General features: G+C 42.8%; 1 protein-coding gene across 2 annotated transcripts in view; it reads right to left on the minus strand.

Moving 5' to 3' along the window:
• The window catches only part of LOC124788214 (UDP-glycosyltransferase UGT5-like), a 90,752-nt gene that overhangs the window by 14,350 nt on the left and 54,643 nt on the right, over positions 1-21,759 (minus strand). For both annotated transcript variants that reach the window (XM_047255393.1, XM_047255392.1), the window contains 2 exons: positions 13,958-14,139; positions 13,410-13,869 (listed from right to left, as the gene is read on the minus strand). In XM_047255393.1, coding sequence (XP_047111349.1) covers positions 13,410-13,869; positions 13,958-14,139 — 642 coding nt within the window. The remainder of the gene's footprint in view (positions 1-13,409; positions 13,870-13,957; positions 14,140-21,759) is intronic.

A 21,759-nucleotide genomic window follows, 5' to 3' on the forward strand; every position in this document is an offset into this window, starting at 1 on the left:
CTGTGGTATTCAGCCAACCAATTATTTGCAATTTTTTTCTTAACAAGGCCTTTAGTCGGTACTATAGCTTGTTTCCGTTTTGATTGCTAAGAAGTATTTGTTAATGTGTAACTACCTTCCCCACTTGTAATTCAGGTCTTCAGTCGTTGTGTATTCTAAACATGCTGCTGGCCTTCAGCCGTTAATTGTTTGTAATTTTGCTTGTGGCTTTCAGCCGACAAATAGTTTCAATTCTGTTTTGATAAGGCCTTCAGTCGCCACTATAATTTGTTGCAGTTATTAAGATTGTTAAAAGTGTTTTTGGTGTTTTTAACGTGTGATTGTCCACCTTATTGGTAATTCAGGCCTTCAGCAGTTGTGTATTTTTGAAACTGCTTCTGGCCTTCAGCCGACGAATAATTTTGAGTCTTCTTAAACAGGCTTTCAGCCGTTGATTGTGTGTCACATTGCTTGTGGCCTTCAGCCGACAATATCTTGCAATTCTTCTAATAAGGCTTTCAGCTGCCAGTGTAGTAAAATCTTTTAAAATGATTGTTGAGAGTTTTGTGTTTTTTCTTTAAAATAAAGTATCTGTGTTTTCTGTGCAACCAGCGGTAACTGATTAGGCCCCGTCCAACCTTTCCTGCTTTCCCTAAGTCCCACGTCTCAGCTGCAGATATTTTGCTGAAGTTGCCTTTATTTACACGGATGTGACAAAAGTCGTGGGGCTGCGATGTGCACATATACAGTCTGCAGTAGTATAGTGTACACAGGCCATGAAAAGGACCTGTAATTTGTGCCGAGGCGATTCATGTGAAATGGTTTCCGATATGAATATGGTCGCAGGACGGGAATTAACAGACTTTAAGACGTAATAGTAGTTGGAGCTAGACGCATGGGAAATTTAATTTCGGAAATCATTATCGAATTCAGTCTTCCGAGACCCTTAGAGTCAAATGTGTGTCGAGAATACTAAATTTCAGGTATTACCTCTCACCACGGACAACGCAAAGAACGATTGCCTTCACGTAACGACTGGGAGCAACAGAGGTTGCGTGAAGTTATCAGTGCTAACAGACAAGCAACACTGCGTGAAATAACCGCAGAAATTAATGTGGGATGTGCAGCGAACGTATCCGTTACGACAGTGAGGTGAAATTTGGTGTTAATGAGTTATGGCAGCAGACAACCGACAGACGTGCCATTGCTAACAGCACGACATCACATGCAGCACCTCTTCAGGGCTCGTGACCATATCGGTTGGACCCTAGACGAATGAATAGCCGTGGCCACGCCAGATGAATATCTATTTCAGTTGGCAAGAAGTGATGGTAGATTCGAACGTGGCGCAGACCCCACAAAGCTATGAACCCAAGTTATCAACAAGGCACTTTGCAAGCTGTTGGTGGCTCCATAAAGGTGTGGACTGCGTTTACATGGAATCGATTTGGTACTCTGGTCCAAATGAACCGATCATTGACTGGAAATGGTTATGCTGGGCTACTTGGAGAATATTTGCTGCTGTTCGTGGACTCATGTTCCAGAACAATTATAGAATTTTTAAGGATGACACAACTGCTCATGACTGATTTGAAGGACAATCTGGACGATTCGAGCGAATGCTTTGGCCACCCAGATCGCTGGACATGAATCCTATTGACCATTTATGGGACATGATCCAGATCTGAGTTCGAGCACAAAATCCTGCACCGGCAACACTTTCGCGATTACGGACAGCTATAGAGGCAGAATGGCTCAATAGTTCTGCTGGGGGCTTCCAACAACTTGTTGAGTCCAAGACACGTCAAGCTGCCGCACTACGCCGGGCAAACGGAGGTCCGACACGATATCAAGAGATGTCCCATGACTTTAATGTATAATGAAACACCATGTGCAAAAACCTGTACAACTATTCAGTCAGAAGATTTCAAAGTGGTCGAAAATTTGACAATTTGCTTTAGATATACACAAATGAAAAATTGTGCATTTCCCAAAAAGGAGAAACTTAGTACCTAATGACAGATTAGACACGAGACTGCATGAGACACCAATGTGATCAATCTTACACTTTCGCTCCAGTTTGTGGGAGCTATACCGAACAGGACTGGCCGCTGATTTGTTTGACACACACGAGAGAGTCACGTAAATATTGAGAAATCTAACATGAGTGCCCAGTAAAGCACGATGCCCTAGGGTGGCACTAGCCGACGTAGGTTGGTGGTACTTCCCTATCCAAATTATGTAAAACTCCTTTGAGGGGGAAGTGGTTTATCTGGAAGTGGGCATTCTTTGGAAAACAGGAGGAGGTCAGCGGTAGTATATGACAGAGAGTGTGACGCAAGGAAACAGGAGGAACCGTGCAGATGTTGTTGAAAGCGAGGTACCACGCTAGAGCGCTGCTATTTGTTTGGTGGAGACTACTTCAAGGAGAGCGATTAGCTTCTCGCATGAACTATGAAAGAGACACGGTGACTAGAGGCAGACGTTGATGAATAACGCGTCCCAATGGGTCAGATATCATCATCATCATCATCATCTTGAACAGTTTCCAGCCCCAGGCTGGGTCCGTTTGAACGTAAGCTTCGCCATCTAGTCCTGTTTTCCCACCATCTTCAGTCCCTACCTCTTTTTTCAGCAAACTCCTCCATATCTTTCAGCCATTTATCCCATGGTCTTTCTCTTTTCTCTTTGCTTCTCAGCTCCATTTCATGTATCCTCTTGTGAATCCTCCTGTTTTCTATTCTCTTTAAGTGCACATAGCATCTTGGCCTTGATGTTTCTATCCTGCTCTGTAAGGGATCCTCTTTCACTGTTTCCCTTACCCTTACATTCCCCATCCTATCTCTCCTTGTTGCTCCTGTCCTACTTCTGCGGAACTTCATTTCACAATCCTGTAATCAGCCTACATTTGTTTTCTTCGTTATTGTCTCAAATGCATAGTTCAGGATTAGGATGCTGTGGCTTCTACATATTACTTCTATGCTGTTTCGTGGGAAATCTGTATTCCAAACGAGACTCCTAAAACTTCGCAGAAATGCTTCTGTCTCTCTGCCACCTTCACTGATCTTTTTCTCATTTCTTCCATTTTCCTCTGCCCCACTTCCCAAGTACTTAACACTTTCCACCTTCTTCAGTTGCTCACCTCCAGTCCTTCTTCAACAATCTTTTTTTTCTATTTGTAACAAGGATCTCACATTTATTTTCATTAAATTTCATTCAATACTGTCTCACAGTTACTTCCCAAGCATCCAGCTGTCCCTGAATCTCCTCCTCCCTGCTTCCCCAGATCATCAAGTCATCCCTGAAGACCACTGCTCTCATCTTGTCTTCTCCAGTTTTTTCTGCCAGCTTAGTCATTACCTCATACATGTACCTCATTAGCTCATGCAGTTACCACAATGAAGGGAAGGGATGACTATGGACTGTCGTGTTTCACACCACTTACTTGCTGGAACCAGTCTGTCTTTCACTGCCCTCTTTCACATCACTCAGACTTCCACTTTACATCTCCTACACTCTGCTTGTTATCTCTTTTCCATATCCTTCTTTTCTAGTACTTCCCGGACCTTTCCTCTGCAGACGCAATCAAACACGTTTTCTATATCGAGAAAGGTCACCACAGTTTCTAACCGAAATCAATAGTGGTGCTCCTGCAGCTGCCTCACTGCAAATATGAGGTCAACAGTTGACCCCTCGGTTCTGAACCCATCCTTTTACTCTCTAAATTTGTTCTTTACCATTCTTCGGATTCTGATCTTCAGGATCTTGTCATATACCTTTACACAGTGTGGTGTCAGTGTGACCTCTGTAGTTCCTAAAATCCTTTCAACTATCTTTTCCAATCTTCTGGAGTCTTCTTATCATTCCACGCCACCCTCATTACATCATACAACCAACGTTCTCCAACCTCCCCAGCTGCATTAACCATTTCGACACTTATTTTGTCCATACCTGGTGCCTTTCCTCCTTTCATCTCGTCCAGTGATAGTATAATTTCTTTCCATGTCGGGTCCTTCCCGCCTACCCCCTTCAGAGTTAACGTCTACCTCCTTTGGTCTATTATCTTCATTTACAATTCCGTTTAGATTTAGCAAATGCTCAAAATACTCCTTCCGCACTATCTTCAGTGTCTCTGTCAGTAACCACGTTTCCATTTCTGTCGTTGTTGCATCCTATCTCACACCTCTGCTATAACTTTTGACCGTTTCACGTAGCACTTTCTTACTTCCTTTGCAGTCTTCCTCGACTATCTTTGTCCATTCTTCCATCCACTTTCTCCTCTCCCTAGCAACTTACTTGCCTCTTTCTTATTTTTCTTATGCTTCTGTCTTGCTAATTCGGTTCTTTCTCGGAAATATAGAGTGAAAGCCTTCTTCTTCCTTCCCACTAACTCCTTAACTCGGGTGTTTACTTGGTCGAAGTTACGCTGAGGAGAGCGATTAGCTTTCCGCTTGGAGAACGTAAGAGACATGGCGACTCAAAGCAACCATGTGCGCATAACATCTCTCAGGAGGCGGGATATGTGAAGTGCAGGTGCAGCCGCTGTGCAGATGGAAAGGCTTACAGTAGGTACTGCCTTTCGGGAATATTTTATTGTCATCATTTTGGTGGAACATCTTTCTGTGATATCGTACTGCTGAACATTGTAGTTGAGGCTTAGCTTCTGTTGATTGTGCAGCCTTTTACTTTAACACTCGACGGCTGCTTAAGTACATGTTTTCGGTTGTTGCTATTTACAGAACCAGATGTCGCTCGCTTGTGTCACGTTGTGTACTGATAACGTTGCTTGCCGTGCCGATCGCGTCAAGTGACTGGAACTGAATTATACCTGAACAATGTGGCTTTTGGAGGTCATTTTACTCTTAGTCTCATACTGTGCTGTTTCAGATGTAAGAGCTGGTATTGTCTTGTATTTCTGTGGTCTGTGGTAGGCGGACGCATCATACCGACAGACAGACTATGGGGTGAAGCAACGGCCAGGACACGACTGAACGTACTAAAAGGGAAGCTATGTTTATTTCGAATGCACGTTCTGTGAGCATCAATATCAGCTAGTTGCTGTTGGTTCCTCTACTAACTGTGAACTAATTTCCTGTCTATTCGCTAGGACTTGTTAATTTTGGTATTCTTCGTAATCATAAAGATTTTGCCTTTGGTTTTGTTATGATTGTTTGTGCCTTCTGAGTCAGTGTGGAAAGAGCTAGTTCATTAATGAACTGAAATTATAAAAGATAAAGTAATATTAATAATGCTGGCACAATGCATAAAAGGAATAATTTTAGATGTAAATCTGTGAACTTTATTCCTATTATAGGTATGGCTGGAATATTGTTTTAAATATTTTTCGTGAGAAACTAATTTCATTTAGAAGTGCTTTACGACTGATGTTGTTGTTGTAGTCTTCAGTCCTGAGACTTGTTTGATGCAGCTCTCCATGCTACTCTATTCTGTGCAAGCTTCTTTATCTCCCAGTACCTATTGCAACCTACATCCTTCTGAATCTGCTTAGCGTATTCATCTCTTGGTCTCCCTCTACGATTTTTACCATCCACGCTGCCCTCCAATGCTAAATTGGTGATCCCTTGATGCCTGTGAACATGTCCTACCAACCGGTCCCATCTTCTTGTCAAGTTGTGCCACAAACTCCTCTTCTCCCCAATTCTATTCAGTACCTCCTCATTAGCCATGTGATCTACCCATATAATCTTCAGCATTCTTCTGTAGCACCACATTTCGAAAGCTTCTATTCTCCTCTTGTCCAAACTATTTATGGTCCGTGTTTCACTTCCATACATGGCTAAACTCCACACAAATACTTTCAGAAACGACTTTTTGACACTTAAATCTATACTCGATGTTAACAAATTTACCTTCTTCAGAAACGTTTTCCTTGCCATTGCCAGTCTACATTTTATATCCTCTCTACTTCGACCATCATCAGTTATTTTGCTCCCCGAATAGCAAAACTCCTTTACTCTTTTAAGTGTCTCATTTCCTAATCTAATTCCCTCAGCATCACCCGACTTAATTCGACTACATTCCATTATCCTCGTTTTGCTGTTGTTGATGTTCATCTTATATCCTCCATTCGAGACACTATCCATTCTGTTCAACTGCTCTTCCAAGTCCTTTGCTGTCTCTGACAGAATTACAATGTCATCGGCGAACCTCAAAGTTTTTATTTCTTCTCCATGTATTTTAATACCTACTCCGAATTTTTCTTTTGTTTCCTTTACTGCTTGCTCAATATACAGATTGACCGATATTTTAAAATAAAGAGATTTAAGCTTTTCACGCCGGAGCCGTGACTGTTGCGTCGTGCTCTGTGGACGGGCGCCAGTCCCGGCCGTGGCCCCTGCACGGCGCACTTCCCGCGCTGCCCGCGGCGTTGCTCTGTCCTGCTTTCACACTCGTAGTGTTGTCGCAGTTATCGTACTTTATACTATATATTTATTCTGGGATATATTCATAAAAATCACACATGTTTTGACATTGTCTGGCCGGCCGGAGTGGCCGCGCGGTTAAAGGCGTTACAGTCTGGAACCGCACGACCGCTGCGGTCGCAGGTTCGAGTCCTGCCTCGGGCATGGATGTGTGTGATGTCCTTAGGTTAGTTAGGTTTAAGTAGTTCTAAGTTCTAGGGGACTTATGACCACAGCAGTTGAGTCCCATAGTGCTCAGAGCCATTTGAACCATTTTTGACATTGTCTGCGTCCGTGCACAAATCCAATGGAACAGCTGAAGTAGCACGTATACATGATCTACAAGCAGCTACAAAGGGGTTTCATGTTCATCGTCAGATTCGAGCGATGATTCGCTTTCATTTTCAGAGTCATTACCCAGTATGAGAGAAAGAGCTTACCTGCCATAACACTCCTAGTAGAAACCAACTGAGGTTAACAACACGTCAGTTCAGGTTAAAGACAAGGCTGCAAATGAGCAGTTGAGCACGGGGAACAAAGCCGATAGATGGTGCCTTGGTCAAACTTCCACACAAGTCGAGAGTAGTGAAGTGGAGAAATATGACGCGAGGCGGAGCTCCTGCAGCGGTCCGCCGGCTGAGCGGCACGTTCGCTCCCGACTTCAGCGTGTTCGCCGTAGCGAAAGGGTTAAACGAAAAATAGAGACTGCTCTCTGTAATGAGAATTGTTTTGTATGGTGATCAGTGAACAAAGTTGTGTATATTTTGTTCTTAATAAATGTTGACACATTCCTGTCGCCACCCGAATCGTTGTTACTTCCCATCTCTGACTATTATTCGAAAATACATAATTTCCGAACAGGGACACTCAAGTCAGTTGTTCGCTATTACAGTACTTCGGACAGCTCCTATCTTGATGTTCGGACTTCCATAAAGTGCTACGTGACTTGAAAATCATATTACTCGTGTGATCAGTGCTCGCACATTCGTTGTTTCTGTGCACTTCCCTAGTTGTCTTGATTGCAAAAGTTTATCCTACAATGGCGGTTGGGGGATAGTTGGACTAATGAAGAAATTCTGGGTCTGATAGGACAATCTGGTTCCTGTTGTTGTTGTTGTTGTGGTCTTCAGTCCTGAGACTGGTTTGATGCAGCTCTCCATGCTACTCTACCTTGTGCAAGCTTCTTCATCTCCCAGTACCTACTGCAACCTACATCCTTCTGAATCTGCTTAGTGTATTCATCTCTTGGTCTCCCTCTACGATTTTTACCCTCCATGCTGCCCTCCAATGCTAAACTTGTGAGACCTTGATGCCTCAAAACATGTCCTACCAACCGATCCCTTCTTCTAGTCAAACTGTGCCACAAACTTCTCTTCTCCCCAATCCTATTCAATACCTCCTCATTAGTTACGTGATCTACCCACCTTATCTTCAGCATTCTTCTGTAGCACCACATTTCGAAAGCTTCTATTCTCTTCTTGTCCAAACTAGTTATTGTCCATGTTTCACTTCCATACATGGCTACACTCCATACAAATACTTTCAGAAACGACTTCCTGACACTTAAATCTATGTTCGATGTTAACAAATTTCTCTTCTTCAGAAACGATTTCCTTGCCATTGCCAGTCTGCATTTTATATCCTCTCTACTTCGACCATCATCAGTTATTTTACTCCCCAAATAGCAAAACTCCTTTACTACTTTAAGTGTCTCATTTCCTAATCTAATTCCCTCAGCATCACCCGATTTAATTTGACTACATTCCATTATCCTCGTTTTGCTTTTGTTGATGTTCATCTTATATCCTCCTTTCAAGACACTGTCCATTCCGTTCAACTGCTCTTCCAAGTCCTTTGTTGTCTCTGACAGAATTACAATGTCATCGGCGAACCTCAAAGTTTTTATTTCTTCTCCATGGATTTCAATACCTACTCCAAATTTTTCTTTTGTTTCCTTTACTGCTTGCTCAATATACAGATTGAATAACATCGGGGAGAGGCTACAACCCTGTCTCACTCCTTTCCCAACCACTGCTTCCCTTTCATGCCCCTCGACTCTTATAACTGCCATCTGATTTCTGTACAAATTGTAAATACCCTTTCGCTCCCTGTATTTTATACCTGCCACCTTCAGAATTTGAAAGAGAGTATTCCAGTTAACATTGTCAAAAGCTTTCTCTAAGTCTACAAATGCTAGAAACGTAGGTTTGCCTTTTCTTAATCTTTCTTCTAAGATAAGTCGTATGGTTAGTATAGCCACACGTGTTCCAACATTTCTACGGAATCAAAACTGATCTTCCCCGAGGTCCGTTTCTACCAGTTTTTCCATTCGTGTGTAAAGAATTCGCGTTAGTATTTTGCAGCTGTGACTTATTAAACTGATAGTTCGGTAATTTTCACATCTGTCAACACCTGCTTTCTTTGGGATTGGAATTATTATATTCTTCTTGAAGTCTGAGGGTATTTCACCTGTCTCATACATCTTGCTCACCAGATGGTAGAGTTTTGTCATGACTGGCTCTCCCAAGGCCGTCAGTACTTTTAATGGAATGTTGTCTACACCCGGGGCCTTGTTTCAACTCAGGTCTTTCAGTGCTCTGTCAAACTCTTCACGCAGTATCTTATCTCCCATTTCGTCTTCATCTACATCCTCTTCCATTTCCATAATATTGTCCTCAAGTACATCGCCCTTGTATAAACCCTCTATATACTCCTTCCACCTTTCTGCCTTCCCTTCTTTGCTTAGAACTGGGTTTCCATCTGAGCTCTTGATATTCATACAAGTGGTTCTCTTCTCTCCAAAGGTCTCTTTAATTTTCCTGTAGGCAGTATCTATCTTACCCCTAGTGAGACAAGCCTCTACATCCTTACATTTGTCTTCTAGCCATCCCTGCTTAGCCATTTTGCACTTCCTGTCGATCTCATTTTTGAGACGTTTGTATTCCTTTTTGCCTGCTTCATTTACTGCATTTTTATATTTTCTCCTTTCATCAATTAAATTCAATATTTCTTCTGTTACCCAAGGATTTCTATTAGCCCTCGCCTTTTTACCTACTTGATCCTCTGCTGCCTTCACTACTTCATCCCTCAAAGCTACCCATTCTTCTTCTACTGTATTTCTTTCCCCCATTCCTGTCAATTGTTCCCTTATGCTCTCCCTGAAACTATGTACAATCTCTGGTTCTTTCAGTTTATCCAGGTCCCATCTCCTTAAATTCCCACCTTTTTGCAGTTTCTTCAGTTTTAATCTACAGGTCATAACCAATAGATTGTGGTCAGAGTCCACATCTGCCCCTGGTCCCTGGTTCCTATAGTTCTGAAATCGATAACAGTATTTCTGAAATAGATGGTGATCTGGTTTTCTCCTTCACCTTATAAGCAGGAAGCACGCAAAGAATCCGAAAAAGTTTACGACTTGCGTGGGACGCTGCAGTCACTGTGGCAAGAGTGGAATCTGTTAAAATTGTTAACGCTGTCGTTACTCAGTCAATCGCTCTATCTATTTCTCATTGTGGCCCAGTAAACAGTAACACTTGTGGTGCTACAGCGTGGTTCAGTGATTGAGTAAGGAGGGATTAAGATACAGGTCGTCTTTTCTGTTTACTCAGCTTGGCTTTTTCAGAATGCGTGAGGTGAAGGATCCGGCCTTTTTGAGAAGTGAGTTGGAGTGCAAACTGAAGCGATGGAAGATAGAGCCAAAAGTAAACATTCATAAACTGATGGAACAAGTGCAACAAAACAGTCACGTGCCCACACAAAACACTAGTGATCCCGATGAAGTGAGTTTGGCTGCCGACAACATTGTTACTGAATATGAGGAAATGTTCAAAGTCTTGCGGAGCCAGGCTACTCGTAGTCCTAACCAACTGCATAGACTCCAGGCCCATTTCAACAACTACCTTGATAGAACGAATGATTTTGCAGGTGTGAACAGAGATCAGATACAGAATTTGCTGTCTGATGGTAATACTGTTCATGAACTGTTGCGGGATAGGAGCGGTAATGCGAGCAAAACCATTTTTGAAGTACATCAGACAGATCATGCTTAAATAATGGGGCAGACAGTTTTTGAAACCTTATTCGTTAAGTTGCCAAACACACTATAAGATGTGTTACGTGAATGTTCTAAGTTCTCGTTAGATTCAGTTGACTGTATAGGCGAATTTTTTAACTTTGTGGTTGAATTTCAGATAAGATCACGAACGTTGCAAATGAGTGGTTTAGAGGCATTAAGAGTAATTGCTGTAACATTGAAGGGTAGCTTACTTGAAAAAGTACTGCTAGCCATATGGGAAGTAACACATGGAGGTAATTCTGGAGTAGGACCTGTGAATCAATGCCGTCTAGAGCCACGCAAGAATTGGTTTCAAAAAATGGTGCAAATGGCTCTGAGCACTATGGGACTCAACTGCTGTGCTCGTAAGTCCCCTAGAACTTAGAACTACTTAAACCTAACTAACCTAAGGACATCACACACGTCCATGCCCGAGGCAGGATTCGAACCTGCGACCGTAGCGGTCGTGCGGTTCCAGACTGTAGCGCCTTTAACCGCGCGGCCACTCCGGCCGGCAAGAATTGGTTTATCTCGATGCTATCAAGCTGCTAATAAAATATGTGGCACGAGTTAACCGAACCGTAGTAGTATTTGATATGGCATACACTGAAGAACAGGTCGTAAGTCATATATTAGGTAAGTTAAATCCTGAAAGTAGACAGGGAGCTTTATTTTGTCAGATTCCCAGAACTATTTCTCAGCAAACGAAGTGATAAAGCAAATAGGGGCATGTAATTAATAGATGCGCACACTGGGATGAACATAACTTAAAAGGATTGGCAGTGAGCAACAAGCAGGCGTAAGGAAAACAGAAACAGCAAAAATACTGTAGGAGACCACAATAAAGAAGCTCCTAGTCCGCAAAACATAGTGAAATAGCATCATCGTAGGTTACATGTTGGAAGTATGGTAGGTAGGGCCACGAAATGAATGATTGTGTACTGCAAGGAAGGGTAGGTTGATTAGGGCGATGAAGGTTAATGAAATGCGAAACTCCCCATGCGTGTGCGCAGTTAATGAAGAACCAGTATGTGCTTTAATCGACCTGTGCAGCACGGTTTCGACTTTTGACTACCAATTCTTTGTGGCATGTCAGACAGTGTTGCCAAATTCCTGATTGATCAGGGTAACAATCTTAAGTTTAGGCCTGTGGAATAATTCTACTTTTGTAAGCATTGTCAACGGGGAACATGGCCGGAAAGAAAACTAAATTTTATTTGGGAGGAAGTGGTAGAGGAAATTCGAATTGAAATGCGTTTGAGGAACAACCGAGTCAGGGAGAAATTCCTACGGGTATGGGAAGAGTTTCCTGATGCGTTGACTAAGGAGTACGGGATGACCAGTTTGGTTGAATATGGGGCCGACTTAAACAGTTAGATCCCTATTAAGGGGACGCCCTATAGGTTGTCACCACCAAGGACGAAAGTATTTAAAGAACATTTAGAAGGAATATTAGAGCAAGGCATTATGTGACCATCCAGACCACTATATGGTACTCCAATATTCTTGGTGACCAATCCTAATGAAGAGCGTGAGAGCATCATCTGGTAGTGAATTACTTTTGCCTCCGTTTCGATGAAAAATCAATCCGAGCTGAACGCCTGGCAGCCAAAAAATTCGCTCTTTATCCGAAATTTAGAGAAAATTAACTGAAAACAGTATTCGTTCTTACCGCCCTGGAGAAAATGTAACTATTGACGAGTTACTGTAACGAAGCAAAAGAAGATTTACGTTAACTCAGTTCATCTCCAACAAACCAGACAAATCTGGTCTTAACTTCTGGTTGGCTGTCGATGTAACGACAAAGTCTACATGTAACGCTTTCCCATAACTCGGCAAAGATTACACCCACAGAGAGAAGCAACCACTTGGAGAGTGTAAATCAAGGAAGAAATGTGACGACAGAAAACTTTTTTACGTCCCTTCAACTTGCTGAAAACTCAAAGCAAAGAAAGCTTCACTTGTTAGTACAGTGAACAAGACCGTAGTGAGACCCCCCCCCCCCCCCCATGATGTAAGGAAGCCGAATGCTGAAATGCACTTCATCACCATCCTGCACCACAGTGGCAAGACAGAGTGCACCATGACCGTACACCAAGGAAAGAATAATAAAAATGTCATTCTTCTGACTACACTGCTTGCTGGATAGCAATAAACTAGGAAGGAAAGAAGAAACCTGAATATATAACATTCTTCAATGCAACAAAGTATGGGGCGGACGAGTTTGGTCAAGTTACCTATAAATGTACCACAAAGGTTGCATTTAGTAGAGGGCCAGTGCATGTCTTCTACAGCCTCTTGGACCAGTAAACGCATGGGTCATCTACAACATGGTAATGAATAAGAAGATGGAAAGGAAGAAGTTCATACTTCACGTGGAGAGTGAACTCAAGGGAACGAAAGAGAAAGAACATCAGGCAAAGGAAGAGGGTACGGGACTGACAACATCTACAAAGCGGAGGAAATGCCAAATCAACCTCTGAAAAGGCAACAAGGCCAGCGAAAACTATGTGAAGTGCCTCAAAGCAGTGTGTAGAAAATGTGCGCGTAAAACAGAAATCACCTGTTCTAAGTGCGTCTCCCAGATTGCAGTTAACTGGAGTGACAAATAATAGAAAACCGTGTGTAGAACACATGCGAGAGTAATAGGGACCAAATATACTAAATGTGTCTAGAAGGCTGTACAAATAGTTCATAAATGACAAGCTACTTGTTGGCAAATTTGTAACACATGCTGTTAGTGAAATAATAATTATTAATTATCGTGTTAAATAATTATTGCGATTACTGGAAAAAAGGTATGCTTTAACAAAAACTAAAATGAACTACTTGTTTAAGTCCGATATGAAAATATTATATGTGGGTTCAAAGTGACACCTTTTCTACGTTTCTAGGTTCTAGTGTTAAAGATGAAAGGACATTACGGTTTAACCAAAATAGATTTTTCTACTTACCTGAGGAAGCGGCTTCCGCTGTTTCTCCAGGTGTAGTCCCGTCAGCTCGACGACATTAGGCAGCAGTGGCCGCGGGTAATTGACGCTGAAGTGGTTGTTGACAAGAAGGAGGCTGAAGTTTCTGTCCATCTCGTACGTAGGGGGGAGATCGGGACCAAAATACCTCCTAAGGAGCTCATTTTGTATTGGCATCACTTCATAGTTCCAAGTGTAAGAAAATAGTGCGATAACGTAGGCATTATACAGCCTCTGCCAGAAAGACATGCGGTCTGTGTAGTCAAGCATGAGATCGGGGGAATATGCAGGGTTGTTGGGATTTCCCAAAGAAGAGAGTACTGGAGCAGGAGCACCCAGAGACACGAAACCAATTGCTGGTGGCGATCCCAGCTGGTGAATTAGGCCATAATAGCAATAATACATTAACTTCTCTAGGATAATTACGTCGAACGACGGCTGGGACCTGCAAAAGAAATTGAGATGTCACATTATCTCAGTACTGAAAATTTTTGAGGGCTAAATATCTCATTCAATTCAAACATTATAATTACCGAAGAAAATCCTTCATCTGTTGGGATTCTAATTGCATCTCACAAATCGCCAGTCCCAGAGGAGTCCAAGTCGGTAGCGTTTCAGTTGGACTTTGGTCCGCCATCGATACAAAATCAAACTTTGTTCTCCAGTAGTCGTACGACATCGATAGATCAATTTCTGAATAATTCTGAATATTTTTCTAAGGGAAAAAATGTATTTTAGTGAGCAGTTTCCCAATATGTTTAACAAGACCAATAATGAATTACATTCTAATATCTAAAAGTTGAGAACTGGAAGAGGAGAACTGGAAGAGGAAAACTGCTAACTTGCTGCAAATGAATAAATATGAGGAAATTTGCTAACTCTTTAGACATGACCTGCATCCAGCTTCTCCGATGTTAGTGAATGACAGAATGCAGAGCATCAGACTCATAATTCCTGAATTGTGCTTTCACTTTCGTTGGGAGCAGAGAGCAGTCTAAATGTGAAGTTTACACAGTAATGGTAGACGGACGTCGTTTGGACCCTATTTTGTGGGGCACAATCTTCAGGCGCCAAGATACAGTACAGACGCTGACGAATGTCTAAATAGCGTTGAATGAGGTATGAAGTGTCATTTCAGCTGTTTGAAGACGGAACTCGTCTCATTGGCCGAGCTCCATAACAGACGCTTTTGCAGTGGCACACGACTTGGAGGTAACCATTTCGGATCTTGGTGGTGGGAGACATTTCCCTGCCTATATTTGGACAGCAAGATGAGGAGAGATGTTGGCCCTGAATTTGGGTAGCATCAAACTATGCGCCAGTGTCCTAGACAAAATTCCACACACGTCCGCAACGTTTCATGGAGTGAGGGCATGTATACCTGTTGACAATGATCCGTTGGGTTGATGAGGACGTTAAACTCGGCGGTCCCCGTGCTGCTACTCGAGGAGGAAGAAATTAGTGTTTTAACGTCCCGTCGACAACTGGGTCATTAGAGACGCACAAGCTCATATTAGGGAAAACTGGGAAAGGAAATCGGTCGTACCCTTTGAAAGGAACCATCTCGGCATTTGCCTGAGGCGATTTAGTGGAAACGCGGAAAACATATATCAGGATGCGATATATACGTTGTTATAGTGCCTGTGTTATTCCGAATTACGATGCAATTGCCGACACTGAAGTATCGTATTCATGCACCGACACCTGGCAAGCAATTTTCAAGTAAAATGTCTCCCCTGTAAGGGAATATAGATAATGGATGTACGGTACAGGTTGTAGACGCATACAAAATTGTTACGGCTTTCGTGGCCACTTGTTGACAAACTGCCTATTTGATTCTGTCTCGCCGGCCGCGGTGGTCTCGCGGTTAAGGCGCTCGGTCCGGAACCGCGCGACTGCTACGGTCGCAGGTTCGAATCCTGCCTCGGGCATGGATGTGTGTGATGTCCTTAGGTTAATTAGGTTTAAGTAGTTCTAAGTTCTAGGGGACTGATGACCACAGAAGTTAAGTCCCATAGTGCTCAGAGCCATTTTTGATTCTGTCTCGGGTTCTTCGGCCGACGTTCGTCTGATGATTTTACTGACGTTTCGCCAGCACGAGTGGCTGGCATTGTCAAAGCTTCACCCTCCACTGCCGGTGGTGAACTGGAGCCGAGCTCGCGGCCGCAAACTATACGTACCTGGCGCGCCAACGTCCGAGGGCTTAACCGGTGCGGTTCTCCTCTTTCTACCTGCGACGGTCGTTCGCTGCAGTACCGGGAAGCCAGGATCCGTTTATCTTAAGCCTTTCCTCTTTCTTGTTGAAGCTGTTCCCGTGTTTGTGTATTTCTACAGCTTCTCTAAAGAAGCGGGTGTGATAGTGCTTCTCTACAGCCAGAACTTCCGTGTCGGTGAATTTTATTACATTGTCGGTCTCGCTCAGCGCGTGCTCTGCCACGGCCGATTTCTACACCTGCTCCAATCTGCAATGTCATTTATGTTCTTTAATCCTGGTGTTGATTGATCGTCCAGTCATTCCGCATGTGCATGGTAAGCGGTATATTCCCGACATTGCAAGTGGTTCCCTTTTATCCTTTGCCGATGTAAGACATTCTTTGACCTTCCTTGTCGGTTTGAAAATTGTCTTCACGCCGTGTTCTCAGCGGAGAAGCCCTCGGACGTTGGCGCGCCGGGTACATACAGTCTGCGGCCGCGAGCTCGGCTCCAGTTCACCACCGGCATTGTGGAGGGTGAAGCTTTGACAATGCCAGCCACTCGTGCTGGCGAAACGTCAGTAAAATCATCAGACGAACGTCGGCCGAAGAACCCGAGACAGAAACAAATAGGCAGTTCGTAGAGACATAGTTGACGACATATGGTAGTTGGGGTACAGCCTTGAGTCACGCCCGGATAGCCAAATGGTAAAGCGACCGCTCACGACAAGCGGGAAATCTGGGTTCGAGTCCCGGGTCGGCACATATTTTCACTGTCGTGATTCCATTATAAACCTGATGGTTGTCAGTATTCATAACTCCGAATACATCGCATATACTAAACCACAATGGCAGGACGCGTGTTTGAACCGTCGTCCTCCCAAATGCGAGTCCAGAGTGCTGATCACACCTCGCTCGGTTTGCTGCTATTCAAGAATAATAGGCTGTGTGGTGCCGGCACAGAGTTTCACCCATTCCCTTCTCCTTCCCTTCAGCCGACAGCGCCATGCGCCTCTTCCTCTTCTGAGACTAGCAATCAACTGTCTCCAGAACCCATAGTTTCCTTAAAGGTTACTGCTGCATGTTAGAAATCCAACTGTGCTTCTCACGAAAGCTTAGAAATGGTTCTGTCTAATGTCCAACGTTAGGGGCCGGCGATTATTAGCTCACCAACACGCCTGGCAAGCGTGGTGTCTTAAATGTCAATCACCTTCCATAAATTGAAATGATGACTTCGAATTTTTAAACGAAGTTAACCCAGATGAGAAAAGTGAAATGGTCAGAATTTCACAACGATGATTCATCAGTCGGCTTCAAGGGTTCTGGAGGAAGCAAAAATTCAAGAAGAAAGAGTAAAGAGTAGCCGTATGCAACATAGGAACAATGAGACAAGCTGAAGACCGCGAGAGACTTGAATGAGAACTACAAGACTGTAAATGGGATAACATTTGTATCTGTGAGACAAGTCTACAAGGAGAAAAGGTTGAGACGCTTCCATCCAGTCACGTCATTTTAAGAACTAAAGGGGACGCTTTTGTACATTTAGCTGCAATTCTAGTCAACAGAAATATCAAGAAATTCATACGGAAGATGGTTTACTGTTCTCCTAGACTGCTGTACGTTGTCCACAAATTGAACAGCAAATTTGCCATACGGGTCATTGAAGTTAATACTCCAATAAGTGAAGGAGAGGATGTCGAACAACTTTACGAACGTATCACTAAAGCAAAAGATCCTAAAGAGACACAACTGGATATCATTATGGGAGATTCCAATGCAAAAATAGGACAAAAGAAATATGGGGAGTCATGGAATCAGTTAATTATCTGGTAGGTTGCAGATATGAAAGAGGTGAAGGACTGCTAGATTATCTTAGAGTTGAATATTTGAGTTGCGCGAATACGTTCTTTAAGAAACTCGCCCAATGCAAATGAACATAGAAGCGCCCTGGTGACAAACCAAAAATGAAGTAGACTTCATTCAAACTAACAAAAGACGGAACTGCCAAAATGTGACTGTAGTCAACAGATTCGACACGGAAAGTGACCATAGGTTAGTTCGAGCGTACTTCTCATTTGACTCCATATTTGAACTATCAAAAATGATAAGGAAGCACATTTTTTCAAGAGCCAATGACTTAGGGAGAAGAAAGCATGATTTCGATAAACTGTACCTGAGAAACGTAGTCTAACAGAAAATCTGAAGTCCTTAGACGTAAACGAAGTTACTGAGACAATTACAACAAGCACCTACATTGCAGCAAACGGGGTCCCACTCCAGAAATCTAACAAGAACAGTCGACTTTATTAGTACTGTTCAGCTCATCGAAGAAAGGAACACAGTGGACACGAATAGAGTAGAATATACCACTCTTAATAATATTATATGGAAAGAAATAAGAAAATAATATGAGGAAATTTAATATTAATTAGACCGTGTAGACTACTGAAAACAGCTGAAAGATGCAAATTTTAAATAGCAGCATGTCTACAGGAATATCTAAAATTGTGAAACTCAAGAACATGAAAGGACATATAGTCATAGACAGACAATATATTACTGAATTTTTTAAAAATTTCTATAACAGCTGTATACTACATCTACATCTACATTTACATTTATACTCCGCAAGCCACCCAACGGTGTGTGGCGGAGGGCACTTTACGTGCCACTGTCATTACCTCCCTTTCCCGGTCCAGTTGCGTATGGTTCGCGGGAAGAACGACTGCCGGAAAGCCTCCGTGAGCGCTCAAATCTCTCTAATTTTACATTCGTGATCTCCTCGGGAGGTATAAGTAGGGGGAAGCAATATATTCGATACCTCATCCAGAAAGGCACCCTCTCGAAACCTGGACAGCAAGCTACACCGCGATGCAGAGCGCCTCTCTTGCAGAATCTGCCACTTGAGTTTGCTAAACATCTCCGTAACACTATCACGCTTACCAAATAACCCTGTGACGAAACGCGCCGCTCTTCTTTGGATATTCTCTATCTCCTCTGTCAATCCGACCTGGTACGGATCCCACACTGATGAGCAATACTCAAGTATAGGTCGAACGAGTGTCTTGTAAGCCACCTCCTTTGTTGATGGACTACATTTTTAAGGACTCTCCCAATGAATCTCAACCTGGCATCCGCCTTACCAACAACTAATTTTATATGATCATTCACTTCAAATCGTTCCGTACGCATACTCCCAGATATTTTACAGTAGTAACTGCTACCAGTGTTTGTTCCGCTATCATATAATCATACAATAAAGGATCCTTCTTTCTATATATTCACTATAAATTACATTTGTCTATGTTAAGGGGTCAGTTGCCACTCCCTGCACCCAGTGCCTACCCGCTGCAGATCTTCCTGCATTTCACTGCAATTTTCTAATGCTGCAACTTCTCTGTATACTACAGCATCATCCGTGAAAAGCCGCATGGAACTTCCGACATTATCTACTAGGTCATTTATATATATTGTGACCATTGAGGAGGAAGAACAAGTAGCCCTGGAAGATACCCAGGAGGAAGGCTGGCAGTAATCACTGCTGAAGTTGAAAATGCTCATAAACAAAAAACAAAAGAGCGACTGACGAAGGTACGATAACCAATAAAGTGCTGAAACTGGGTAGAAGTAACCTGCTGGAACCTGTTAGAATATTAATCAAAAAATTCATCAACTGAGGAAGAATACTAGAAAAATGAAAAATGCTGAAGTGGTACTACTCTTCAAAACAGGCGATAAGGAAAACGTGGATAAATCGTAACCAATTGCCTCACAAGAGTATTGGATTTACATCAGTCCCCTGAGCAAAAGAGATTTCGAAAAGGTTTTTCGGCTATGGATCACACCCATACTATTCGCCTACCTCTTGAGAAAACAACTGAGTGGAGCATCGGATTCATCTGGCCTTCATAATTGATCGAAATGCTTACGACTCTGTAGTGATTTGAGAGTCATGAAGACCATGTAAAATGCCATGAAAAATTCACCGTATGTATAGCTCCTGAAATACATCTATGAACAGACAACAATGCCAATTAGAGCGGATGAAGACCTTATCACCAGTAAAATACCAATCGGCAAAGTAGTTCGCAGAGTGACACAATCTCTGCGAAACTGTTCACCCTCGCATTACCAGAAGAATTCAGATCACTAGATTGGAACAACAGTCCAATAAAGCTGAAGGGCTCATATCTCAGCCACCTGCACTTTACCGATGATGTTATGCTGATAAGGGAAAATTCGTAAGAACTAAAGAGTACGATCTACGAACTAAAACTTGACAGTTGCAAAGATTGGCTTTGAAATGAGAAACATGAAACCTAGACAACCAACGATTTACAGTTAGCAACAAGAAGCTGTTGATGAATACATGTACCTCGCCCACAGAATTAAACAAGGGAAAAACAATCAAAATATTGAAATGTCTCGTAGAATGGGACTGAGCTGGTCAGAATTCCAGAAGCTGAGATTTATCCTGACCGATAAGAATGTCCCAAATATCCTGCAGGCTACATGTTGCAGTCTATGGTCTGGTAACTGTGACTTTGACTAAGGCAAGCGCTTGTAAAGTAAATTACGCATAACGAGCCATGAGGCGACAGATGCTATGAGCCATCCTCAGGGGTAGGATTCGATAAGAGGTCATTAGAAGGGAACAAACGTAACTGACTTTCTAGAGAGAACAGCAAGACTGAAGTGGCAATGGGTTGGACAGGGAGCTCGATAGGATCGTAGAAGGTGGGCCCCTACAATTGTTCACTGGAGATAGTAGGATCACAGGAGGCATTGAGAGACCCTGAAAGATCTGGTGACTGGTACATTATGGGACTATGAAACATATGGACTATGGAAACATATGGAAGAGGCTTGTACTCAGCAGTGGACTGAGATAGACTGAAGAAGAAGAATATGGTATCAACAGTATCGAGGACCTATAAGTGACAAATACGTTCTCCACAGTTCAAAATGGCTCTGAGCACTATGGGACTTAACGTCTGAGGTCATCAGTCCCCTAGAACTTAGAACTACTTAAACCTAACTAACCTAAGGACACCACACACATCCATGCCAGACGCAGGATTCGAACTCGCGACCGTAGCGGTCACGCGGTTCCAGACTGAAGCGCCTAGAACCGCACGGCCACACCGGACGGCTCTCCACAGTTGAATCCTGCTACAAATTGCAGACTTATTTCCATGGCACATTCATCTGGAAAGATGATGTTTGCCAGTTCAGTTACTGGAACATAGTGGACAGTTTGGTGATTGACAAGGCATCATATTAAATTTGTCAGAACTTGTTTCATGATCGGTTGAATGTCTTTCATAACATACTACGACCATGTGACCGAGCGAGGTGGCTGATGTAATCATAAGAAACTGGACTATCATTCAGAAGGCCAGAAGCTCTTGGCTCAGTCCGGCCATCCTGATTCTGGTGTTCTGTGGTTTATCTAATTGCATATCCCCTGATAGTTCTCTTGAAAATGACGCGGGCGATTTTCTTTTCCTTCATTTCCCAATCCAAGTTTCTGCTCTGCTTCTGATGGCCTCGTCGGTGACTTGATGTTCGGCACTAATTACTCTTCCTACTTCCTTGTAACTACATTATGGATGGGCTAACTGTTAGTTATTAGTAAAACGTAACAACCAGTTACATGCTCTAGAAACCTATCAATTATTTAATAATTAATTATTTGAAAGGCTTCGTGTAGACTGTGAAGCACACTGAGATCAAAAAAATAATATACAGTGTGTAACGATGAGCCCATATATTGACATACATGTGGAGGAAAATCATCTTGAACTTCTGTCTATTTTAAATTTATTTTCGATTCTAAATATTCTGTTTGTAATTCGATCACCAAGTAAGAGCTATTTCCAACTCGAAGGAACATATGAATACTGATTGGCACTTCAAACATCATAAGAAATTCACATTGGACATTGGTGGTTGGGCCGCAAGGAAAACTAACAAGACGGAATAAAACATGTCACTTGGAATGAATTCAGCCAAAAACTATGCGACGTGTGATTACGTAGATTTTTTCCGGCGTAATGCTTGTTGATGCTCTTCAGGGTATGTGACCGGACTCATCGTCCTGACGACACGATATCTCGACGGTCCACCTGGCCGCCGTATTC

This window comes from Schistocerca piceifrons, chromosome 3 (genome assembly GCF_021461385.2).
Source record: "Schistocerca piceifrons isolate TAMUIC-IGC-003096 chromosome 3, iqSchPice1.1, whole genome shotgun sequence".
Taxonomy (NCBI): Eukaryota; Metazoa; Arthropoda; class Insecta; order Orthoptera; family Acrididae; genus Schistocerca; species Schistocerca piceifrons.